Source organism: Salvelinus fontinalis, chromosome 17 (genome assembly GCF_029448725.1).
Source record: "Salvelinus fontinalis isolate EN_2023a chromosome 17, ASM2944872v1, whole genome shotgun sequence".
In the NCBI taxonomy this organism is placed as follows: domain Eukaryota; kingdom Metazoa; phylum Chordata; class Actinopteri; order Salmoniformes; family Salmonidae; genus Salvelinus; species Salvelinus fontinalis.
Window position 1 is genome coordinate 22,583,471 of NC_074681.1, and position 26,672 is coordinate 22,610,142.

At 44.5% G+C, this 26,672-nt stretch overlaps 2 protein-coding genes across 2 annotated transcripts; one reads left to right on the forward strand and one right to left on the reverse strand.

The window, feature by feature from the left end:
• The first annotated feature begins 588 nt into the window (after positions 1 to 588).
• Positions 589 to 7,782, forward strand: LOC129813987 (insulin-like growth factor-binding protein 1). Its single transcript, XM_055866682.1, has 4 exons — positions 589 to 1,120; positions 1,283 to 1,422; positions 6,383 to 6,511; positions 6,683 to 7,782. The coding sequence occupies exons 1-4, from the start codon at positions 772 to 774 to the stop codon at positions 6,806 to 6,808; spliced, it is 744 nt and encodes a 247-aa protein (XP_055722657.1). The 5' UTR covers positions 589 to 771; the 3' UTR covers positions 6,809 to 7,782.
• Positions 7,783 to 7,909: 127 nt separating this feature from the next.
• Positions 7,910 to 22,206, reverse strand: LOC129813988 (insulin-like growth factor-binding protein 3). The gene is made up of 4 exons (XM_055866683.1): positions 21,728 to 22,206; positions 19,433 to 19,698; positions 13,096 to 13,215; positions 7,910 to 10,125 (listed from the first exon to the last, which is right to left on the reverse strand). The coding sequence occupies exons 1-4, from the start codon at positions 22,095 to 22,097 to the stop codon at positions 10,000 to 10,002; spliced, it is 882 nt and encodes a 293-aa protein (XP_055722658.1). The 5' UTR covers positions 22,098 to 22,206; the 3' UTR covers positions 7,910 to 9,999.
• Between the last annotated feature and the right edge of the window lie 4,466 nt (positions 22,207 to 26,672).

Genomic DNA, 26,672 nt, shown 5'->3' on the forward strand with positions numbered 1-26,672 from the left:
GTGACCAATTAAAAAAGCCATTCTCCAGACAAACATGTTATGGTTGCATGGTTATGTAAGTGATGGGATGATCATGTTTATGTACCCTGCAGATGACCCTTAGTCCACCACATGGGCTGAACAACACATATAGTTTTTGAAAGTAGAGTTGAATCAAGTCATATCCAGTTCATGACTGACCTATAACTTCTGACCCTTAGGTAAGTCATGTACCAAAGGATGAATCTCAATGCACAACTTAACATCAATCTATTGTTAGTTTGTCCCCCACATCATACAGTATGTACAGTATGAACGATCGAGGGGTCAAAACCAAAAAAACAACTCATTGATTTTGCAATGTTTTCCAACATCACCTTGTACAATCACTCCTCGTCCCAGAGTAAATATTGACGACAGGGCAGGCTTGCAGCTTCAGTGAACCCCAGTTCAGATCTACACACTGTACCAGAGGTCAACCCTCCCAATACGGCTAATGCTGCTCCTGCGCTGTCTAGCCAAAATGTTTAATATCTGGAGTCACTGGTTCAAACATTAACCTCCCTGAGGGTCAGAGCTCTGTATAAATACTGCAACTCCTTTGTTCTGAGAATTCATTTCAGAAAGAAAGAAGGAAACCTATAGATGCCTATCTACAGTATATTGTGCTTGTCATAAGTACTTGAGGACTAAGCAAAAACTACACTTGAAGATTAAAGACTGCACTTGAAGAAAATTCATATCTACACCTGACTGTAGATTTTAGTTTCTTTCTACACCTGAAGATTTGAGATGCTCGGATTATATGAGAAGTTGACCCTGCTGGCAGCGATGTCATTGTCCCTCCTGACCTCTCTGGCCCAGTCTTCCCCTGTGGTGGGCCCGGAGCCTATTCGCTGTGCCCCCTGTACCCAGGAGAAGCTGGATGAATGCCCGGCCATCTCCCCAGACTGTAAGCAGGTTCTAAGGGAGCCGGGCTGTGGCTGCTGCTTGGCATGTGCCCTGGAGAAGGGGGCCTCCTGTGGGGTATACACGGCCCACTGTGCTCGGGGGTTAAAATGCAGCCCAAGAGCTGGGGATCCCAGACCCCTCCACTCCCTCACCAGAGGACAGGCCATCTGCACTGAGGACCAGGGACAAGGTAGACTCAGCTTTGATTCCTTCCTTCAGCTATTACTTACTTATAAAGATGTTGGACAATCTACAAATTAAACCTTTTTTGACAACATAATCAAAAAGATAGAATCTAAACTTATGTAAAACATGGTATACTTACCCACTAATTTCTCTCTCTAATCCACAGAGGAAGTAGAAGGGGTGCCAGACCACAACTCCCTAACCTACTTCCTGGGACTCAACACCCCCTTTGACACCAAAAATGAGGGGGCTCAGGAGAGCATCAAGGCCAAGGTCAACACCATCCGCAAGAAACTGGTGGAACAGGTATGCACAGTATTCAATCTGAAGCAGGGCCGCCACTTTGGTTTTAGAAGTGGGGGGTACATAACCTGGTGGGGAGTCAGGGGGTCCTCCCCCAGATTTTGGGGGCTATCTATAGCTAATTTCCTGCAATTTTACACAATCCAATATATAACAAAAAGTAAGCAAACATGCCCACAGTCATCAAGCTAGGTAAGAGAGATAAGAGTCCTTATTAAATATGTTTGTGGTTAATAAGACAGAACTTGATCAAAGGTAATTCAATAATAAGTATTGTGTTGCACCTTTAACCAATAGCCTAACAAATGAATGACTCTTGAAAAAAATACGTTGATTCTCTTTATTAAAACATCCTCTATATGAAATTTCAGCCAGACCAACAAGCCAGCCTGAGCTGCCACCCCGACCAATCTAGTCAATAACTCAACTCTTTTCCCAACACAATTTCCTTCTCAGGTCACACCTTTAATTTTGTTTAATTCCCAAAGGGAGGTTTGGAAACAAAATCTAAGCAAAAAAAAAAAAAAACGACATACACCTCAAATATACATTAACACACAGAAACAGCAAATTCTCCATATAATTAATCTCATAGGACTAATAGTACTGTAGAGCTCTTTTTATTTGCACACAGTATAGCTGGGTTGCCCTGTCCTGTCCCTAGGGGTCCACCACCCTGCATTGCCCCAACCCATCACACCCCATTCAGCTTTAGGATCTTAGTGAAACATTCCTAATTGGTTTTGGTAGTAGTAGGAGTGACAAAGTGACAACCCACAGGACGGCAGACGCCAGGTTTAGGACTGAGCAGCCCAGCAGCTAGGGATTGCCTAAATAGGTATCTCCCCTGGAGTGGGTATCTTTTCAATACAGACTCCTTTAGTCGTACTGTATTCCATATAAGGCATCCAGTCCTTATGAAAGGTGCCCATTATGCCCTTAATCTTGTAAAAAATAAAATCTAGTGATACATAACTTGACATTGTGGGAGGATAACCAACCTTCCTATTAATGTGAATGAATTTCTTAGTAAGTATAAATACTTGAATACACAGTTTTGCAGATAAGTCTCCGGTATCAACAGTGAGAAGGGAGAATCTGTAGCCATGCTGAGACAAAAGAACATACTCTTTTACCAGAATTCAGCCATGCAGCCTTCACAAGCCCATAAAATATGCAAATATGTCCCCTTGTGTGTTTTAAACCTCCAGGAGAGGAATGACATTTCTGAGTGCATCTAACTCAGTTTCACTGGCATATAGTACATTCTATGGATGGTCTTAAACTGCAGTCATTTATGTCTGAGATGATATGAACATGACTGGGCATTCTAACACATCTGTATCCATTCATCATCATCAATAGCTTCTACCAGATCCTCCTCGCATTTTAGTTTTACATGTTTTGTGTCATCAGGTAAAGCCTCTATCAACCCTTGAAACAGTTTGGAAATCGACTTTGGAGGTTTGTCAGACTGCCTTAAAATAGCATCTGGTTTGTCCAGTGTTTGCTACACAGGGAGAATTAATTGTTGTATGTGCAAAAATTCACCTCACCTCTGTCACAGACTGGTCTTCCCTGGCTGCCTGACCCTGCTGAGACCCTTGTCACCATCTGATCCTCCTAAAATGAGGCATGACAAATAATTACCTTAGTGTACATTTATACATTATATTATCCAAGAATAGAATCAATGGTTCAATCATTGAAATAACCATTATTCCCAGATCCCAGACTGTAGCTTTAATCTTCAGCTGCTGTCCTGTAGATGCTGTAGGTCGACCCATCAATTCAAGATGCAGCATTGTATCATTCACTGATATTGTTAACATACTGCAAAATTCACCTGAGCTCCGTAGACTGGTTTTCCCTGGCTGTCTGACCCTGCTCGGACCCATGTCACCATCTGATCCTGCTAAGACATGATGAGCATAGTGTTGTGTACTGACTGCACTAGCGGGCTGCATTCCCGTGGGATTCCTGCGAGACCTGCAGTTCCTGACTGAGATCATTGCAGTGCTGTCGGCATTTCTCATGCTGTGGGCGGGAGCGGGGGTCAGATTTTTTTGTTGTTGTCTCTCAGATTATTTGGAAACGGTCCTCTTTCTGCTTTGCATGTGTTAGCCTACCTATTGTATTAAAAGCCCATATTTTTCGCATTACTCACACAGAATTTTCTGCTTCAACTTCAGTAGTCTACCCCTCCTAGTTGGGCGTGAGAGTTCAAGTGCACCTAGTATGTGTGGTCTCATTGAAATAGAGTAGGCTGCCTACATGGGCAGAGAATCCCATGGCAGTGACTATGAAATTTACTTCAATATAATTAGACTGTAGTTTACTACAGTGTCTGTAAATATATATGATAATGGAAAGAAGAGGAGGGCATTCAACCAACGTGTGTCGAAAGGACAATCAAAAAATGTCATCATTATTGAAAAGGGAAAGGCATAACGCGCACGTAGGCTAAGTCGTGAGCTAGCGTTGAACCTTTTCATTTTCAATAAGTATTGATTACCCATATTTGTCTCTGCCTGCAAATGGTCCCCTAAAGGGTAGGCTGTGTCCTATAGGTCTATACAAAATATAGCAAGTGCCACTCATTCTTGCTGCTTCCAGTTCAGTAGCCACACCTGTGAAATCAGGTGCACGTGTAGTCTCAATTAAATAGAGTAGGCTGTAGCCTAAGCATGGGCACGGAGGCAGTTAAATTTACTTCCTAAATAGACCTATGATTAGGCTATAGTTTACTACATTGCCTAGAAATAGGCCTAAATATTGATCACCCAACTCTGCTCTCTTCAAACTACATTTAGCAAATTGGCTGACATAGCCTAGTAATACAATATAAGGGCCATGTGAGAATCTCTGGTAATTTAACCTATTTCTTAAGTTATTTTTGTGCATTTGATATTGAAAGCAAGAAAACAAGCAGGTGCGGAAGTGGGATGAAGAAATCATTCCTGCGCAGACCTCTACTGTGCACCATGACAGTGAAGCATGTAACGTTAGAGCCATTTATTACTATGCCAGTGTGAAAAGTAAGGAATTAGCTAGGGAAACTAACATTACATTGCCATACTGACTAATAAAAGTCACATTGCACTGAAAAAAACGTCAGAAAATCAATATTCAATCATTTGGCCGATGGTTTGATTGAGGCAAGAAGAATAGCTAACGTTCGACATTCTTTGGACAACTCTCTCTAAAGGTACATCAAATGGCGATAGCTATCCAAGTTAAATTACTTCTGAAACGGGACAAAACAAAGGCCACAAAACATTTCCATACAAACAACAGCTGTTACATAATAATAATAGCCACCTCATGTCGCTGTCTGACAGAACTGGAGGCTAGAGCTGACCTGGCTGTGGTAGCTAGCATAGCTTATTCATTCACCTCAGTCGAGAGGGGATAAACCATTAGCTATTGTTACATGTCAGTTACAATACTAGCTCAGCACTGCAAATTAACACTAGTAAAAAAAATCTGTTAAGTTAAACAGCAGTTACCTTAACTAAATAGTAGCCAGTTTCTGCTCTGCTTGCTTTTACAACTCGGTGAAAGAGCGCAACACATACACACTGAACTATTCTGAAATCTCTCAAGCTGGTCCAGCCAGCCTTCCAGCAGCTTTGCCTTCACACAGCCTGTCAGCCCGCTCTGTGGTGTTCACGAGGTCCTAAATCCAGCAGGCTGAACACTCCAAACAGCCTACCCGACTGCTCGGAGGCGTCCGCATGGTCCTAAAGCACACTGTTGCCGCTTTTTGTATCACATTGCAATGATAAAAAATAAAATAAAAAATGCAATTTCAAAATGTGTGGGAGGGAGTGGACATAACCCGCCCAGTGAAAGTCACGCCCCTGACCTGACATACTGTCAAAGTTCGGTAGGTCTTCATACTGTAATGGTGGAACAGGTGGGCACAACTTACATATGTATCAAGCTTCTGATCAGTACTCCCCCTCTGCATGTAATCTTATTCATTGTGATCTAAAAGGCTAAACTCCCTTACAAAAAAGATTGGAGTATTGAAACAGCAGTAAAAGTGCAGCAACTCCAGTCGACTGTGGTATTTTGCACGCAGTAATTGCAGAATAACTGCAGTGTACTGCAGTTAGACTGCACTGTTACTGTAGTGAAAAAAACACTGGTATATTGAACACAGTATTTGCAGCATACAGCAGTTATACTGCACTCTGATTGCAATCTTTTTTCGTAAGGGCTGATCCTAAATCAGGTGCTTTATACGGCCCCGGACTTACTTTCTTCTTCTTCAGCTGTAGCTTAGTGGAGAGAACCTAATTTAGAGTTCAAGCCAATTTAGCTCTTAGCCACCAGAGGAAGCTGTTGCCATTTTAACAAAAACCACCCAGACTCAGTGAGAAAATGTTATTCCCTTGAGATGATATTTGCTTTGCATTTTACCACATGACAATTTAATGTTCTTAGTCAGATATAACAACTTAGTATAGGACCAAAAGGCTCCTTAACAGCTTCTACCCCCAAGCCATAAGACTGAACAATGAATAAAATAGCTACCTGGACTATTTACATTGACCCCCACCCATTTGTTTTTACAGTGCTGCAACTCCGTTTATTATCTATGCATAGTCACTTTACCCCTACCTACATGTACAAATTACCTCGACTAACCTGTACCCCCGCACATTGACTCGGTACAGGTATCCCCTGTATATACCCTCGTTATTGTTACCATATTGTGTTACTTTTTATTGTTTTTTACTTTAGTTTATTTGTTAAATATTTTCTTAACTCTTTCTTGAACTGCATTGTTGGTTAAGGGCTTGTAAGTAAACATTTCACAGTAAGGTTGTATTCGGTGCATGTGACAAATAAAGTTTGATTTGATTTCATAATGTATTCTATGTCCATCTTGCTGTGTTTATTATACAGTATGTTTTGTATCAGATGTTGACTGTTCTCTTTGTCTTATCCCCAGGGTCCCTGCCACATTGAGCTGCATGCAGCTCTGGACAAGATAACCAGCTCTCAGCAGGAACTAGGAGAGAAGTTCACCAATTTCTACCTACCCAACTGTGACAAACATGGCTTCTACAAGGCCAAGCAGGTAAGGCATACCACCAGAGCTGTACGTTTGTTTAGCAATAGCATTAGCTCATTAGTGGTTGATAGTAGGACCAGGGATTTTTCTTGTGATCTGACCAGGAAAACATTTATCAATGCAGTGAAGTTGATCCATGTAATTTAATATATTGCCCCCTCTTCTGTTGTGTTCTAGTGTGAGTCGTCTCTGGTGGGACCCCCTGCCAGGTGTTGGTGTGTGTTCTCCTGGAATGGGAAGAAGATTCTGGGGTCCAATTATCTACTAGGAGGCTTAGAGTGCCAGCTGGAGCTCACTCACTAAATCATGGACACTCTGACCCACATTCACAGGCACATGCATGCACACGTATTGACACATATACAGAGTATTTTTTACTCCGCTTAAACCCAGATATAGGTGCCCTCAAACCTACACACATCCGCATCATATATACTGACTTTCTTTTACAAACACATACAAATACACCCTCATTCAAATAAGCACACATTTTCATTTAAAAAAAATATGTAATTACTCTTAATTTATTTATGTGACGTATCACACCTTATTTATTCAAAACGCGTATGTGCTTACTAGTATGAACCATTTGTCATTTTTAGATTATTTCTGTTTCCTATTTTCTGATTGTAAATAGGGCAACAGTGTATGCATTTGTGTTTCTGACTAAATAACTCCATCTCTGAAGACCACAGGTCTCCAGCTCTGCCAAACCCAGTTCAGGGTCTTCACAATCTGGTTTAGATTCATTCAACCAGGTGGACCCGTGCACAGTAAATGAAACAACACAGCCATTCATTCATTCAACATGTTGACAGTGTCGGAAGGTATTCTCATTGACATTTCCTCAATGGGTATCGGGGAAATACTTAAAGTTCCACAAGTATGCATCTGGTGGCCAGGCACAAACATATCACTGCTCATCCAAGCCCCTGTTTGGTTTTGGGGGAGTTTTTCTGTCTTCATCTACCTCTACTGGTCTGTGCAGGTCTTCTGGTTTAGCAGATGTTTTTTGGGACAGTTCTTTCTCCCAACTCTCGGCACGTACACCACCCTCCTCATGTGAGGTCATTGTTTTATTTGTCTGAAAGGAAGTTCTCTTTTGTTTGATGAAATGTCTGTATTTATTATATGTCAAACTATTCCTGACAGCAAGTCAGAAATATGTTATGAGATATGCTGCTATTACTTTTTGTTTGGTTTGTTACAAATAATGTATAGCCTATGTTAGTTACTCTGTTGTAATTTTGTGCTTTCAATAAACACGTTAACCTCAATCTTTGTGTTTAGAGCATGTTTCTGTAGCATAGGACATATTAGGACGCGGCAAGTTTGGAGAGTTGAATGAAGACACCAGTAACTTAATTAAATGAAGTATTTATTTGTGAGGAAACGTTTAACAGAGGTTCTTGTATATCCCCTGGTTTTAACCCAGAGGTTGTGGGAACACTTCGTTCTCAACAAATTATGAGAAAAGACTCCTGGGTAAAGTCTAGAATGGTACCCTATTCCCTGTAGTGCGCTACTATAGACCTGGTCAAAAGTAGTGCACTACATAGGGAACAGGGTACCATTTTGGACACAACCCTGGTGGGAATTTAAAACATTTCCAGAGCTAGCAACATGCAGGGTTACTTCTGCAGCAAGCCTCAACAAAACCTCTAGTGACAATAGTTATGAGGGATATCAAGTTATAATTGTGAACAAAAAGTATTCAGAATCTCAGCATCATCAATAAGGATCATGGACATTTAGAAATCTTAAGCATATTCAGACAACACACTTACAAAAGTAAATCACTTAGCAATGGAAGCTGGTGTCAACTTTACTGCATTTATTTGTTAAAAATACACTTTTTTTGATACAAGCATACAGAATATTGACCTTTAACCAAGGCACAACTAAATGGTGAAAAGGAATCTCTGAAAACAGAAAAACGTGCCAAGTGTCACGTCTGAAGGAAAACTGGCACCATCTCTACGGTGAAGAATGGTGGTGGCAGCATCATGTTGTGGGGATGTTTGTCAGCGTCAGGGACTGGGAGAGACTAGTCAGGATTGAGGGAAAGATAAACGGAGCAAAGTACAGAGCGGTCCTTGATGAGAACCTGCTCCAGAGCGTTCAGGACCTCAGACTGGGGCGAAGGTTCACCTTCCAACAGGACAATGACCCTAAGAACAGCCAAGACAACGCAGGAGTGGCTTCGGGATAAGTCACTGAATGTCCTTGAGTGGCCCACCCAGAGCCCGGACTTGAACCCGATTAAACATCTCTGGAGAGACCTGAAAATAGCTGTGCAGCGACACTCCCCATCCAACCTGACAGAGCTCGAGAGGATCTGGAAAGAAGAATGGGAGAAACTCTCCAAATACAGGTGTGCCAAGCTTGTAGCGTCATACCCAAGAAGACTCGAGGCTGTAATCGCTGCCAAAGGTGCTTCAACAAAGTACTGATTGAAGGGTCTGAATACTTACGTAAGTGTCATATTTCAGTTTTTTACTTTTAATAAATTAGCAAAAATGTCCAAAAACCTGTTTTTGCTTTATCATTATGGGGTATTGTGTGTAGATTGATGACGGGAAAAAAACTATTTAATCAATTTTAGAATTAGACTGTAACGTAACAAAATGTGGAAAAAGTCAAGTGGTCTGAACATTTTTCCGAATGCACTGTATGTTCCACTGGTGGAAGTATAGGGAATGTACTTACATGAAGATGTATATAAGTTTCATAGGGAAGATGAGAACAATATCCAGCTTTAGGTCCTGAGAAAAGGACAGTGATGCTGCAGTGAGATACAGGTTGGACTAAAAGGTGATGTATGTATCCTCTGGCACAAAGTGGGAAGGCGTTTTATGACATTGTACTGTACTGTGCCACAGGGTGGTCACACACCAGCGGTTACACAGATAGACACACTTGTATTTTACACACACACACACACACACACACACACACACGCACACACACACACACACACACACACACACACACACACACACACACACACACACACACACACACACACACACACACACACACACACACGTACAGTAACATATCAAACATACAGAATTACTGTATATGAGTCTCCGTCATCAAGTCTGTAATCATCAAGGCTAGCCCTCTGCAATGGAATTAATTATCTAATTTGTCCTTCTTAGAAGTACTGGCCTCTGTCTATGGAGAATCCATCCACACACTGCTTACAGTGCATAGGAGCAACACATAGCATTGGAGGGTGTGTGTTGGACACAAGGAGTGTGATTGGATGAGTCCTCTTCTCAAGCCACTCCTCCTGCCCTGCCTTCCACACGGTCCTGTTGGCGAAGTATCATCAATGCCAGCCAACACATCCAGGCCCAGCCATTTTGGACCCTTTTGGATCCCGATATCCTCATAGTTTTTCTGTGTGTTCATGGCTCCCTTTTCTTTCTCTCCGCCTCTCTCTCTCTCTCTCTCTCTCGCTCTGGTTCCTTCTTGCTGCTCAGGTCTTATTGGCTCTCAGAGTTGTAGCACTGGGTGTCTCCTCTCTCCTTCCCGTTAAAACTTGGCAATGGCTGCCCATACTTGTCGACACACCAGCAAAACCCTCGCTTTCTGCCCTTGGATGGACGGCACTGTGTGTGTGTGAGGGAGAGAGAGAAAGGGAGAGAGAGAAACAGAGATAGTTATAGAGAGAGGGCAGGAGCGAGAAAGAGTTACAGAGGGAGAGAGTTACAGCAAGATAGTTACAGAGAGAGAGTTACAGAGAGAGAGAGTTACAGAGAGAGAGAGAGTTAGAGAGAGAGAGAGAGAGAGTTACAGAGAGAGAGAGTTACAGTGAGAGAGTTAGAGAGAGTTACAGAGAGATAGAGAGTTACAGAGAGAGAGAGAGAGAGAGAGTGAGAGAGAGAGTTACAGCGAGAGAGAGAGTTACAGTGAAAGAGTTAGAGAGAGAGTTACAGAGAGAGAGAGAGAGAGAGAGAGAGATACAGAGAGAGAAAGAGAGAGAGAGAGAGAGAGAGAGAGAGAGAGAGAGTTACAGAGAGAGAGAGGTACAGTGAGAGAGTTAGAGAGAGAGCTACACAGAGAGGGAGAGAGTTACAGCAAGATAGTTACAGAGAGATAGTTACAAAGAGAGGGAGAGAGTTACAGAGAGAGAGAGAGAGAGAGAGTTACAGAGAGAGTTTTACAGAGAGAAAGTTACAGAGAGTAAGGGAGAGTGACACAGAGAGAGAGTTACAGAGAGAGAGGGAGATAGTTACAGCGAGAGAGTTACAGAGAGAGAGAGAGAGCGTTACAGAGAGAAAGTTACAGAGAGAGAGGGAGAGAGTTACAGAGAGAGAGAGAGAGAGTTACAGAGAGAGTTTTACAGAGAGAAAGTTACAGAGAGTAAGGGAGAGTGACACAGAGAGAGTTACAGAGAGCGAGGGGGAGAGAGAGAGTTACAGCGAGAGAGGGTTACAGAGAGAGAGGGAGATAGGGTTACAGAGAGAGAGGGAGAGAGTTACAGAGAGTGCGTGTTACAGAGAGAGAGAGAGTTACAGCGAGAAAGTTACAGAGAGAGAGGGAGAGTTACAGAGAGAGGGTTATATTGAGAGAGGGAGAGAGAGAGAAAGTTACAGAGAGAGGGAGAGAGATACTTACATGGAGAGAAAGTACAATAAAAAGATTTAGGCTTGTACTGTACATAATTACCAATAGTCATCTAGCACAATGGCCATCTAAAATGACTTGAGGAAGTGGGACATGAAATGGTTAAGGACATTAACGTCCATTTTGTGCTGAGGACCTGAGGAGACTTGGCCATGGGACGCATGCTGGTGGTATTTTCAGCTGCTTTTACGGTCTACCTCCAGTTCCACACACATACAGAGAGCTTTAAGATAAACAGAAACCTGGTCAAATATTTGCTTAGGCCCGTTTGTGAACAACTGAGACCCAATATCTATTTTCAGTGAGCTGGTGGCCAGTACAAATCATCTGTTGCTGATTATACCCCAAAGCTCCAAATTATGGGTACTACAAATGACTTACATAGTCTCCGGAGCAACCCAAGGGCTGTTATTTTACTGCCAATTTGACTAAAGGTCAGAGTCCTCTCCAGTAAAACATGCAGGCATTAATTTGAAGGGCAAAGGAAGGCTAACAAATGGTGTCGCTCTCTAAAAGAGTTCATCAGAATGGAAGTCAGTCCTTTCTCTGCTTGATATTACATGTGTCTAGGTATCTGACCCCAGAGACCATAGGATAGGCTCAACCCTGTAAGAGCGATGTGGTACAGTAGAGTTTATGTATTGGACTGTCTAGTCAAAATATGACTATTGTGTCTACTGTATCTTAACTCTCTAATATTGGCACCCATTAGCATGTTATTTCCCTTCTACGAACAAATTATGTTTTATTATCATTTCATCTATATGACCAATCAAGTAGTATAATTTTATTAAAGTACACATGCTGAGAGGTTAGGTCACATTTTCAGGAAAAAGTAATTAAAAAGTTGGAACGTTGGAGTCAAAGAATGACTCCACTAAATGGTAGCTTGGGAATCTAATAAAAGTAATAAATAGAAGACAAAACCTGGAAAAATGCATTTAAAGGCTGCATTAACAGCTCTTTTAAATGCACCTCTCATGCATAATCGCTTTACCATTTCCACCATCTAACTCCAAATGCTTTACTTCATCCTCCAAACTATGTATAAATGTATAGTTAATAAGACATGTTGGGTCTGAGACTCATGGGAACCGCTGAAGTAAACTCCCAGACATTAATGTGTGCCATTCCCTCCCTGCCTGCCATCCCGGAGGAGAGACAAACGTACATTTTATATAAACAAAGACAATGAGCCTGGCGTTTTGGTATAGCTGGTTATGAGATGATTGCAGGTCAAACAGAGGCACGGCCATTAGGCAGGAGACTCAGTGCTGTGGCATGTAATAGAAATGTTGCTTTGTTTTTGGTGGGTGCCGTGATGGCGCTGGTGGACTAAGTGCCTCCATATGAACACGTCAGGGACACTCATTTATTATAAACCTATTGTGGGCGGACCAGGACCACGCAAATGTTTGAAATGGCTGAAGATTCTATTTTCGGCACTGCTTTTTCAAAAGTCTGGCAATTATGGGGAGCGAGCAGCGGGTGCCGGCGGCCACCTTGACGTCTGTCTCCCTGGGAGGGTTCACGTTAAATGGCCGCCGTTTGAGCCTCGCTGGGTGCTTGCTGGGGTCTGTGGTTCCATGTCTACAGAGCCAACCCCAAATGGTGTGGCTGAGAAGTGATGAGGCTCTAATAACTAGTGAAGCAGATCTGGAGGAATGGATCTGCTCCAGATATGAATCTAGTATGCATGATGAGCCACTGACATTACAATCTTCATTGATGAAGAAAGGGTAAGTGGGAAGATGATGGTAGTTACAATGTTCAAATGGGGGTGACTTTCCTGGCCTCTATAACACTGTTCAAATAGGTAGGTCTGGTATCTGGGCTTGTATTCCTTGGTGGAAGCATGGCTTTGACACATTCGGGTAATGCCAAGGAGCGTGGGGGACTGACTCATAAAATGGCATCTTTATCCCTACGGTGTGTTTGTAGGATTTCCTTACCTGTTTTTTTTTGTAGAAGCCCTTATTGTCACAGTTTGGGATGTGGAAGCCTCTGGGGTTGAGGATGTCTGTGATCTTCAGTCCTTTGAGGACACTCTCCATCTCTCTAAGACAGGGACCCTAAACACACACAGACTATAATGACCCATATTACTTCTTCCAATCCAAAGCACTCTGTCTATTACCTACAGCTCAAATAATGTGTTTATCCAATTCGAACAGTAAAACTAACAGAAGCCACAAAAGTGTGCTCACTTGGTACAGTGTAATTCAATCTCTAGGTACAATGGCGCCGGAGAAGAAGGCTGACGTTTTACGTGTCCTCAACTGATTGTGTTATTTTGTTAGTTTATTTGCATTGTTTGTAACTTATTTTTTACTTATTTTGTACATAATGTTGCTGCTACCGTCTCTTATGACCGAAAATAACTTCTGGACATCAGGACTGAGATTACTCACCATGGACTGGCAGAATCCTTTTTTTCCTTAACGAGTCTGACGAGCCCGACGCGAACGATATACTGCTTTCTCGGGAACAGGCCCAGATCCCCGTGATTTGCATGAAGAAAAAGGGGCCAGAGGGAGATTTCGTAGGCGATTGAATAAACCCCCACTTCCTTCCATTCTGCTATCAAACGTGCAATCTTTGGAGAATAAAATCGATGACCTACGCGGAAGATTAAACTACCAACGAGACATTCAAAACTGTAATATCTTATGCTTCACAGAGTCGTGGCTGAACGACGACACTATCAGCATACAGCCTGCTGGTTAAACGCTATACCGGCAGGATAGAACAGCAGCGTCTGGTAAGACAAGGGGCGGCAGATTGTATTTTTGTAAATAACAGCTGATGCACAATATCTAAGTCTCGAGCTATTGCTCGCCTGAAGTAGAGTATTTCATGATAAGCTGTAGACCACACTATCTACCTAGACAGTTTTCATCTGTATTCTTCGTAGCTGTTTACATACCACCACAGATTGAGGTTGGCACTAAGACAGCATTGAATGAGCTGTTTTCCGCCATAAGCAAACAAGAAAACGCTCACCCAGAGGCGGTGCTCCTAGTAGCCAGGGACTTTAATGCAGGGAAACTTAATTCAAATTTCTATCAGCATGTTAAACGTGCAACCAAAGAGAAAAAACACTCTTGATTCCCTTTACTCCACACACAGAGAAGCATACAAAGCTCTCCCTCGCCCTCCATTTGGCAAATCTGACCATAATTCTATCCGCCTGATTCCTGCTTACAAGTACAAATTAAAGCAGGAAGCACCAGTGACTAGATCAATAAAAAAGTGGTCAGATGAAGCAGATGCTAAGCTACAGGACTGTTTTGCTAGCACAGACTGGAATATGTTCCGGGATTCCTCCGATGGCATTGAGGAGTACACCACATTAGTCATTGGCTTCTTCAATAAGTGCATCAATGACGACGTCCCCACAGTGACCGTATGTACATACCCCAACCAGAAGCCATGGATTACAGGCAACATCCGCACTGAGCTAAAGGCAAGAGCTGCCGCTTTCAAAGAGCGGGACTCTAACCCGGAAGCTTATAAGAAATCCCGCTATGCCCTCCGACGAACCATTAAACAGGCAAAGCATCAATACAGGACTAAGAACAAATCGTACTACACCAGTTCTGACGCTCGTCGGATGTGGCAGGGCTTGCAAACCATTACAGACTACAAAGGGAAGCATAGCCGAGAGCTGCCCAGTGACACAAGCCTACCAGACGAGCTAAACTACTTCTATGCTGGTGCTCTCATGCACTGAAACATGCATGAGAGCACTAGCTGTTTGGAAGACTGTGTGATCCCGTTCTCTGCAGCCGATGTGAGTAAGACCTTTAACCTGTTGAGGATGGGGGCGCTGTTGAGACTATTTATGCAAATTGGGTAATTTTTGAAACGGCTTCCCACAAAATCCTTGATCGTACAATATGCATATTATTATTATTATTGGATAGAAAACAGTCTATAGTTTCTATAGGAGTTGAAATTTTGTCTCTAAGTGGAACAGAGCCCATTCTACAGCAATTTCCCTGACATGGAGTCAGATTTCAGAAATGTTGGCCACTGTTCTGAAGTCAGTTAAAAGGGCACTGTTATTGCTATGACTATACGGACACTTCTTACGTCTTCCCCTGGATGCCTTTACGTGATGACGATTCCAATGGGGTCGATTGCGCGTTCACAGGCACTACAAATGAAAAAACCCTGTAGCTAGCAAGTCTTTTCTTGGTGCGTAACGCGCGTGGAAGACACCGACCCGCTCCTGTTCCAAGCGTTAGTTTAGCCTGTTATATTTCTCCGGTCATCTTTTCACTCGTTATAGGAGTTAAAAACATCATAAGGTAGTTAATTTAAAGCGTTTTATAGCAATTTATATCCGTTTAGTGCGATTTTGGGACATTTATTTTTGAAACGATGTGAATAACTGGGCACGCTTTTCAGTTCATCCCGAACGCAGTTGGCATTTCCACATGGCAAGAGGACAGCTTTCCACCAAAAGACGATTACTCCCAAGAAAGGATCCTTTGCCCAAGATACTGATGGAAGAACAGCTCATAGTAGGACATTTTTATTATGATAAATCGTGTTTCTGTCGAAACATTTTAGTGGCTTAGGACGCCATGTTTTTTGACGTAGCTTCGCTTGGCGCAAACTGTATTGAAAAGTAAGGATAAATTAAAAAATGTAATTCCGCAATTGTATTAAGAATTAAATTGTCTATCAATCCCTGTCCACCCTATATTTTTTAGTCACGTTTATGAGTATTTATGTATAAGAGTAGATCACTGTCTAAGTGGAGCAAGGACATTTTCTGACCAGCTGAGCTACATTTCACATTGTCTAACCATGATTTTGGTGGCTAAATATAAACGTTTTCGATCAAACTCTATATGGATTGTGTAATATGATGTTACAGGAGTGTCATCTGAAGAATTCTGAGAAGGTTAGTGAAAAAATTAATATATTTTTGGCGATGTTGACGTTATCGCTCACTTTGGCTAGAATCAATGCTGGGCTGCTATGTGCTATGTGCTATGCTAATATAACGATTTATTGTGTTTTCGCTGTAAGACACTTAGAAAATCTGAAATATTGTCTGTATTCACAGGATCTGTGTCTTTCGATTCGTGTATGCTGTGTATTTTTACGAAATGTTTGATGATTAGTAAGTAGGTAAACACGTTGCTCTAAGTAGTTTTTCTATTCCATTTGTGACGGTGGGTGCAATTGTAACCTATGCCATCTACCTGAAATATGCACTTTTTTCTAACAAAACCTATCCCATACCATAAATATGTTATCAGACTGTCATCTGATGAGTTTTTTTGTTGGTTAGGGGCTATAAATATCTTAGTTTAGCCGAATTGGTGATGGCTACTGGTGTTGGTGGACAAATAAAAGATGGTGGATTATGCTAATGTGTTTTTAGGTAATAGATGTACATCTTTACATATTGTGTCTTCCCTGTAAAACATTTTAAAAATCGGACATGTTGACTGGATTCACAAGATCTGTGTCTTTCATTAGCTGTATTGGACTTTAATGTGTGAAAGTTAAATATTTAAAAAAAATATTTTCTTTGAATTTCGCGGCACTGGTTTTTCAGTGGGGGGGGGGGGGGGGGGGTGTGCCGCTAGCGGCACGCTGATCCTAGACAGGTTAATTATTAAACAGTTCAACATTCGCAAGGCCGCAGGACCAGACAGATTACCAGGACTTGTTTTCAACCTTTCTCTGTCCGAGTCTGTGCCCAAGAACACTAAGGTAACCTGCCTAAATGACTACCGACCTGTAACACTCTCTTCTGTAGCCATGAAGTGCTTTGAAAGGCAGGTCATGGCTCACATCAACACCATTATCCCAGAAACCCTAGACCCACTCCAATTTGCATACCGCCACAACAGATGATGCAAGGAACATCTATGTGAGAATGCTATTCATTGACTACAGCTCAGCGTTCAACACCATAGTGTCCTCAAAGCTCATCAATAAGCTAAGGACCCTGGGATTAAACACCTCCCTCTGCAACTGAATCCTGGACTTCCAGACGGGCCGCCCCCAGGTGATAAGGGTAGGTACAGTAACAACACATCCGCCATGCTGATCCTCAACACAGGGGCCCCTCAGGGGTGCATGCTCAGTCCCCTCCTGTACACCCTGTTCACTTATGACTGCACGGCCAGGCAAGACTCCAACACCATCCTTAAGTTTGCCGATGACTTAACAGTGGTAGGCCTGATCACCGACAACGACGAGACAGCCTATAGGGAGGATGTCAGAGACCTGGCCGTGTGGTGCCAGGACAACCTCTCCCTCAACATGATTAAGACAAAGGAGATGATTGTGGACTACAGGAAAAAGAGGGCCGAGCATGCCCCCATTCTCGTCGACGGGGCTGCAGTGGAGCAGGTTGAGAGCTTCAAGTTCCTTGGTTTCCACATCACCAACAAACTAACATGGTCCAAGCACACCAAGACAGTCGTGAAGAGGGCACGACAAAACCTATTCCCCCTCAGGAGACTGAAAAGATTTGGCATGGTTCCTCAGATCCTCAAAAGGTTCTACAGCTGCACCATCGAGAGCATCCTGACTGGTTGCATCACTGCCTGGTATGGCAACTGCTCAGCCTCCGACCGCAAGGCACTACAGAGGGTAGTGCGAACGGCCCAGTATATCACTGGGCCAAGCTTCCTGCCATTCATGACCTCTATACCAGGCGGTATCAGAGGAAGTCCCTAAAAATTGTCAAAGACTCCAGCCACCCTAGTCATAGACTGTTCTCTCTGCTACCACACAGCAAGCGGTACAGGAGCGCCAAGTCTAGGTCCAAGAGGCTTCTAAACAGCTTCTACCCCCAAGCCATAAGACTCCTGAACATCTAATCAAATGGCTACCCAGACTATCTGCATTGCCCCCCCCCCCCCTGTTGTTATCATCTATGCATCGTCACTTTAATAACTCTACCTGCATGTACATATTACCTCAACTAACCGGTGCCCCCAGATATTGACTCTGTACCGGTACCCCCCTGTATATAGTCTCGCTATTGTTATTTTACTGCTGCTCTTTATTTACTTGTTACTTTTATTTCTTATTCTTGTCCGTATTTTTTTAAACTGCATTGTTAGTTAGGGGCTCGTAAATAAGCATTTCACTGTAAGGTCTACACCTGTTGTATGTGACTAATACAATTTGATTTGATTTGACTTAGACAGGGATGCTATCATTAGCATTAGGCTACACCAAGCTCCATCTGTAGCCTAACGCACTACGCACTACCCTTCAGTAGTACCCAAACAATGTTGGTACTAGGGATAAGAAGAAAGAGAGGCAACTAATAGGAAATGAATTCACCTTGTGAGGCCTTACACTTTGCTGAAAGCTGCTTAGAAACTAGCTAACACTTTACACAAAGGGATAGGCCAGGGGATAAGGTCCATTCAAAGAGGTCTTAGAAAGGAGCCGACAGGCCTTATCCTCAAGTCCAGCTCCAGTCTCTGATCAAAGCAAATCAAGGCAGAATTAATTCCTTGTGCTGCACTCGTTTCTCTGCCACCGGGCCAAAGACAGGATAAAAAATTGAAAGAGGAGGGAGGAGGGCGAGTCCAAACAGGCACACGCAAAGGGCCAATCCATCATCAACTTGCTCTGAGAATCCCTTCCCTCCAGACCGCCACCGCTCCCCTCCGTTCCCCCAGGAGGCATGCGGACGCTTTTCTGCGAAACAACAGGTTACACACAGAGGCAGAGCTACTGTACCCAATCACCGCCATGCCAATCTCCCGCCGCCACGCCACCGCCAGCCGTCAGTACCCATACCCAGAACATTTCGTCACCCGCAGACGGACGGAGAAAAACACCAAAACACAGAGAAAACGGGGAGGAGAGAGGGAGAGAGGAGGAGAAGGGAGGAGAAAAACACCAAAACACAGAGAAAACGGGGAGGAAAGAGGGAGAGAGGAGGAGAAGGGAGGAGAAAAACACCAAAACACAGAGAAAACGGGGAGGAAAGAGGGAGAGAGGAGGAGAAGGGAGGAGAAAAACACCAAAACACAGAGAAAACGGGGAGGAAAGAGGGAGAGAGGAGGAGAAGGGAGGAGAAAACACCAAAACACAGAGAAAACGGGGAGGAAAGAGGGAGAGAGGAGGAGAAGGGAGGAGAAAAACACCAAAACAGAGAAAACGGGGAGGAAAGAGGGAGAGAGGAGGAGAAGGGAGGAGAAAAACACCAAAACACAGAGCGAAGAAGGAGGAAGGGGAGAACATTTTCTGAATGACTGTTCCTAGAGAAAGGAAAACAGTGGACCTGGTACTCACATACTCTGGCTCCTGCTTGGATTCCAGGGAGAAGTTCTGTTGGTCTGTGCTGTGAGCTCCAGGTAGTTCCTCCATTTTGTAGCTCCGGGCCCTCTTCAGCTGCTCCCTGTGGATGACCACTGCCTTGACAGGGTGGAGGAGAGAGGGGTGGTGGGGGAGTCTGGGGGGGCCTACAGGAGGTCTGTTGGTGCTGAAAAGCGCTTGGGGGGCTTGGATCACTGGGGCGGTGGTGTTTTGCTCCTCCTCCTGAGTACCACCCACATTCTCTGCCAAAAATTATTTTGGGGGAATTATTTTCATTCCCAAAATTACATAATTATTTCAAGTATTATACAATATAAGTATAATATTTAGTATAATAATACTAATGGGTGTATGTTTGGATCACGTGAATCATGTGAATGGTCTATATGTGCTGGTTCAGGTGTTTTTTTGTCATTCCCTTGAAGTTCATCCAAGTTAATAATAGTTTCACATTAATTACTGATGAAGAGAGGCGGGTAGAGAGATCAGATGACATTTAACATTACAAAATTACAAAATGTAAATTGGTTTTGATTTACAATTGTAAACCACAGTATAGTTTGAAATAAATATTGACATCTGTCAAATAATTCCAGACTCATTCCATCAATAATCTTCATGAAACCCTTGTATCACACAGTCCCAGTTGTATCACACAGTCCCAGTTGTATCACACAGTCCTAGTTGTATCACACAGTCCCAGTTGTATCACACAGTTCCAGTTGTATCACACAGTCCCAGTTGTATCACACAGTCCCAGTTGTATCACACAGTCCCAGTTGTATCACACAGTCCCAGTTGTATCACACAGTCCTAGTTGTATCACACAGTCCCAGTTGTATCACACAGTCCCAGTTGTATCACACAGTCCTAGTTGTATCACACAGTCCCAGTTGTATCACACAGTCCCAGTTGTATCACACAGTCCCAGTTGTATCACACAGTCCTAGTTGTATCACACAGTCCCAGTTGTATCACACAGTCCCAGTTGTATCACACAGTCCCAGTTGTATCACACAGTGCCAGTTGTATCACACAGTCCCAGTTGTATCAAACAGTCCCAGTTGTATCACACAGTCCCAGTTGTATCACACAGTCCCAGTTGTATCAAACAGTCCCAGTTGTATCACACAGTCCCAGTTGTATCACACAGTCCTAGTTGTATCACACAGTCCCAGTTGTATCACACAGTCCCAGTTGTATCACACAGTCCCAGTTGTATCACACAGTCCCAGTTGTATCACACAGTCCTAGTTGTATCACACAGTCCCAGTTGTATCACACAGTCCCAGTTGTATCACACAGTCCCAGTTGTATCACACAGTGCCAGTTGTATCACACAGTCCCAGTTGTATCAAACAGTCCCAGTTGTATCACACAGTCCCAGTTGTATCACACAGTCCCAGTTGTATCAAACAGTCCCAGTTGTATCACACAGTCCCAGTTGTATCACACAGTCCTAGTTGTATCACACAGTCCCAGTTGTATCACACAGTCCTAGTTGTATCACACAGTCCCAGTTGTATCACACAGTCCCAGTTGTATCACACAGTCCTAGTTGTATCACACAGTCCCAGTTGTATTACACAGTCCCAGTTGTATCACACAGTCCCAGTTGTATCACACAGTCCCAGTTGTATCAAACAGTCCCAGTTGTATCACACAGTCCCAGTTGTATCACATAGTCCCAGTTGTATCACACAGTCCCAGTTGTATCACACAGTCCCAGTTGTATCAAACAGTTCCAGTTGTATCACACAGTCCCAGTTGTATCACACAGTCCCAGTTGTATGACACAGTCCCAGTTGTATCACACAGTCCTAGTTGTATCACACATTCCCAGTTGTATCACATAGTCCCAGTTAGAAAATTGATGAAAGAATCATAGAGAGGAATACAGCAAAATTACAAGGTCAAACACCTATATCAACCAGATCATGAGTTAAAACCATTCTATCAATAATTAAATTCGCAAAAGACACCATTCTTGCTGTGGAATTCACCATAATAAAAACAGACAGTATAATTGTGTCCATCCAATTGTGTCAATATTGGATATATTACGCACAGGCTGGCTTCATCTAACCGGATAACTCAAGGTGATAAATTATACTTGCTACCTTGCATCCAGATGCTTGATGACAAGCAAAGGTATCTGTATTTTTACAGGCGACATTATTATAACAATATAATAATTATAACAATATAATAATCAGTTGGTAAACCATGCGTAAAAACCTTTCCAAACTGCGTCATCATCTTGGCATTTACCTTGTATCTCATTGACGGCAGGTAAAGCGGCGGTGGATCTTTTAATGGTCGCAATCGCACACTGTCCTCGTCCCTCCAGCAGAGCTTGGAGAGGTTTCGTCTCGCCGGGCTGCTGCTGGCATGTCATCCCGGAGCCACATCTCCCCGTGTACACCCCGCACGGCTGTCCAAATGCCAGCGCGCAAGTCATGCAGCACCCGCAGCCAGTTTCGCGAACTCTCTCGGTGCAGTCCTTGGGCAACGGCTTGCAGAGGAGCCGGGCTCCAGCATCACAAAGTTCACACCGGATAACCGGCCCTACCGCGGCTGATCTCCGCGTAATCAATGCCAGAACAACTGTCATCCAAAGTGTGCGATAACAGGTCTCCATTGTAATGATTTCGGGTAGGTCGTGGTGCGTATTGTCCTAAATTTAACTCTGCAGTTGATGCGTACCTAATTCACATGAAGCCACTTCAATATATAGAGCCATCCACTGCAATGTCACACCCCCTCAAATGAGTTGCCTGTGTGTGGGATTGCTTTAAAGGGGGAATCAGCAGATGCTACATACATGTTTGTACATACATTAATATGTACCCAATAATATAACTTTTAAATGCCTCATGAGCTTAGTTCAACCCCATCAGTATGTACGCTTTTTTATTCCAATGTTTGTAAACAAAGTAAATGTTAACAAGCACTATATAGACTCAAATCACGGTTAAAACTATAATGTTGATATCATTAATGGTCAGTCCTTGGATCCATAGATCTGTCTATGAATTTGAGAGTGGTTATATTTCTCCAACCCTATCTCCGTCCGCTGTTTGGCGAAACAGGGGCTTTGTTATTGTTTGTACTGCTAATTGCCTGCCGCTTAACTTCCTCGCTGATATTTTCTGAGAAAACTTGCTTAGAAGTTTCAATGAAAAAAGTAGCTTATTAATAAATAAAACATATGTTTTGGTGTGCAAATAAGTAATCAAATAAACTATCCAAATAAGCAACAATCCATCGGATCGAACTTTATTTATTTCTAAATCATTCTAAGGCTAATTCTGAAACCGATTGTTGTGGATTTTCTCTTTGGGTATGCCAGCACAATAACTAACTTAATTTCAGTTGTATGACTTCTCTACAGACTTCTCTACAGATTAAAAAAAGAAAGAAGACCGTTGACATTATTCTGATGGCTCTTGATTTTAGTCAGGGTATTTTCTGTGAACTTGACAGAGTACCAGTTTTAACAGGAATAGAAAACCTTATGTCCATGAAATTGACGGAACACGTGCCTGAAAGAGAAATAAAAAGTGGCCAAATCAACATCAGTGTAAGAGGCTTAGGGGAAAGGGAAAGGTAGGACACTTTACACAGAAAAGTGTGTGTGCGCACATGCAGGTGCATGTACAGTATGTGTGTGTGCGCGTGCGCATTTGCACTGGTTTTCACAGCACTAGGTTCCATCAATCAATGTGGAGAAAGATCCCTTCACAAAACCCCCTTACAATCTCCTTACTCCTGATTGAGTGCTTAGGCCAAACCAGGCCAATAGATGGCAAATTCCAATGTTTGCTACAGGATTACTTGACTTGATAATGAGTCAGCTTTCTTTGGTTGACTTTTTTCAAGGAAAAATGACTTTGTGTGTATATGTGTGTTTGTGTAAGTGTGTCTGTGTGTGTGTGTGGGCGTGCATGCATGCAGGCGTGAGTCTGAGTGTGTCTGTTGTGGCCCCATTCCATATCAAAATCGCAAGCATTCAAATAGGTGTCAGGTCAAGGAACTGAATTTCACCTGACATTACTCCAAGCATTATTGAGAAGATTAGGTCAGAAATACATAGATTATTTGTGAATACTTGTAGTGAGGTGTGTATTGGCGGCAGAGAAGTCAGGCGCAGAAGAGCAAAAACTGATTTACAACAGTGTCGTTTAATATCCATAAACCACCGTCAACAGAACAATACAAACAAATGGGTCAAACAAAACCCGGTAATACCAGCATACCGTGCACAAGCACTACAAGAAACAATAACGGACAAGGACATGGTGGGAGAACAGAGGGTGAAATACACAACATGTAATTGATGGAATTGTAACCAGGTGTGATGGAAGACCAGACAAAACCAATAGAAAGTGAAAAGTGGATCAGCGATGGCTAGAAGGTCAGTGACTTCTACCGCCGAACGCCGCCCGAACAAGGAGAGGGACCAACTTCGGCAGAAGTCATGACTGTACCCCCTCCCCCCTTGACGCGCGGCTCCTACAGCGTGTCAACACCGGCCTCAGGGACGACCGGGAGAGCGAGGCGCAGGGTGATCCAGACGAAGACGGTGGAACTCCTGCAGCATTGAAGGGTCCAACACGTCCTTGACCGGAACCCAGCACCTCTCCTCCGGAACGTACCCCTCCCACTCCACGAGATACTGAAGGCCCCTCGCCCGACGCCTCGAATCCAGTATGGAGCGAACAGAGTACACCGGGGCCCCCCCGATGTCCAGAGGGGGCGGAGGAACCTCCCGCACCTCAGACTCCTGGAGCGGGCCAGCCACTACCGGCCTGAGGAGAGACACATGGAACGAGGGATTAATACGGTAATCAGGTGGAAGCTGTAACCTATAACAAACCTTGTTCACTCTCCTCAGGACTTTAAATGGCCCCACAAACCGTGGACCCAGCTTCCGGCAGGGCAGGCGGAGGGGCAGGTTTTGGGTCGAGAGCCAGACCCGGTCCCCCTGTGCGAACACCGGGTCCTCACTGCGGTGGCGATCTGTGTTCTCCTTTTGGCATCTCACGGCCTGCTGAAGGTGAACACGGACAGCTTCCCATGTATCCTCCTCGCGCCTGAACCAGTCGTCCACCGCAGGAACCTCGGTCTGACTCTGATGCCAAGGCGCCAGAACCGGCTGGTACCCCAGTACGCACTGGAAGGGAGAGAGGTTAGTGGAGGAGTGGCGAAGTGAGTTCTGTGTCATCTCAGCCCAGGGCACGAACTCCGCCGGTCGGTCCTGGCAATAGGACTGCAAAAACCTGCCGACATCCTGGTTCACTCTCTCCACCTGCCCATTACTCTCGGGGTGAAACCCTGAGTAAGGCTGACCGAGACCCCCAGACGTTCCATGAACGCCTTCCAGACCCTAGACGTGAACTGGGGACCCCGATCAGACACTATATCCTCAGGCACACCGTAGTGCCGGAAGACGTGTGTAAACAAAGCCTCCGCAGTCTGTAAGGACATAGGGAGACCGGGCAGAGGGAGTTGATGACAGGACTTAGAGAAACGATCCATAACGACCAGGATCACGGTGTTACCCTGTGAGAGTGGAAGATCAGTCAGAAAATGCACCGACAGGTGCGACCAAGGCCACTGTGGAACGGGTAAGGGGTGTAGCTTACCTCTGGGCAGGTGCCTAGGAGCCTTACACTGGGCGCACACGAGCAGGAGGAAACATAAACCCTCACGTCCTTAGCCAAGGTAGGCCACCAGTACCTCCCGCTCAAACAGTGCACTGTCCGACCGATCCCAGGATGACCAGAGGAGGGTGACGTGTGGGCCCAATAGATCAACCGGTCACGAACAGCAGATGGGACGTACAGACGCCCATCGGGACACTGGATGGGAGCTGGCTCTGTCCAGCTCCCACACTACCGGCGCCAACAGGCAGGAGTCGGTGAGTATGGGAGTGGGATCCATTGGCCGCTCCTCTGTGTCATACAGCCGGGACAATGCGTCTGCCTTAACGTTCTGGGAGCCTGGGCTGTAGGATACGGTAAACACAAAACGGGTGAAAAACATGGCCCACCTTTCGGATACATATGAAAAACATGGCCCACCTTACCTGGTGAGGGTTCAGTCTCCTCGCTGCCCGGATGTACTCCAGATTGCGGTGTTCAGTCCAGATGAGAACAGGGTGTCTAGCCCCCTCAAGCTAATGTCTCCACGCTTCAAGGCCTTGACGACAGCCAACAACTCCCAGTCCCCCACGTCATAGTTTCGCTCCGCCGGGCTGAGCTTCTTCGAGAAGAAGGAACAGGGGCGGAGCTTTGGTGGCGTACCCGAGCGCTGAGAGAGCACTACTCCTATCCCAGCCTCGGACGTGTCCACCTCCACTATGAACGCCAAAGAAGGATCTGGATGGGCCAGCACGGGAGCCGAGGTAAACAGAGCGCTCAGGTGACTAAAAGCCCTGTCCTCCTCAGCTGACCACTGCAAGCGCACCGGGGCCCCCTTCAGCAGTGAGGTAATGGGAGCGCTACCTGACCAAAACCCCGGATAAACCTCCGGTAGTAGTTGGCAAACCCTAAGAACCGCTGCACCTCCTTTTCCGTGGTGGGAGTCGGCCAATTACGCACGGCTGAAATGCGGTCACTCTCCATCTCCACCTCTGAGGTGGAAATGCGATACCCTAGGAAGGAGACGGACTGTTGGAAGAACAGGCATGTCTCAGCCTTGCCGTACAGGTCATGCTACAACAGGCGACCAAGCACCCTGCGCACCAGAGACACATGCTCGGCGTGTGTAGCGGAGTATATCAAGATGTCATCAATATACACCACTACACCTTGCCCGTGCAAGTCCCTGAAAATCACGTCTACAAAGGCTTGGAAGACTGATGGCGCATTCATCAACCCGTACGGCAGGACGAGGTACTCATAGTGCCCTGAGGTGGTACTGAAAGCCGTCTTCCACTCGTCTCCCTCCCGGATACGCACCAGGTTGTAAGCACTCCTGAGATCTAGTTTGGTGAAGAAGCGCGCTCCGTGCATTGACTCAATCGCTGTGGCTATGAGCGGTAGCAGGTAACTACACCTCACAGTGATCTGATTCAGACCCCGATAGTCAATACACGGGCGCAGACCTCCCTCCTTCTTCTTCACAAAAAAGAAACTTGAGGAGGCGGGTGAAGTGGAGGACCGAATGTACCCCTGACGCAGGGATTCGGAGACAAATGTTTCCATAGCCT

Excerpts from the sequence above, each read along its gene's own strand:
- LOC129813987 (XM_055866682.1), top strand. The coding sequence starts at position 772 with ATGCTCGGATTATATGAGAAGTTGACCCTGCTGGCAGCGATGTCATTG. Across the intron at positions 1,423-6,382 it reads GCAAGAAACTGGTGGAACAG|GGTCCCTGCCACATTGAGCT; the intron begins GTATGCACAGTA and ends TCTTATCCCCAG. Across the intron at positions 6,512-6,682 it reads GCTTCTACAAGGCCAAGCAG|TGTGAGTCGTCTCTGGTGGG; the intron begins GTAAGGCATACC and ends GTTGTGTTCTAG.
- LOC129813988 (XM_055866683.1), bottom strand. The coding sequence starts at position 22,097 with ATGGAGACCTGTTATCGCACACTTTGGATGACAGTTGTTCTGGCATTG. Across the intron at positions 19,699-21,727 it reads TGCCGTCAATGAGATACAAG|AGAATGTGGGTGGTACTCAG; the intron begins GTAAATGCCAAG and ends AATTTTTGGCAG. Across the intron at positions 13,216-19,432 it reads CCAAGCAGGAGCCAGAGTAT|GGTCCCTGTCTTAGAGAGAT; the intron begins GTGAGTACCAGG and ends GTGTGTGTTTAG.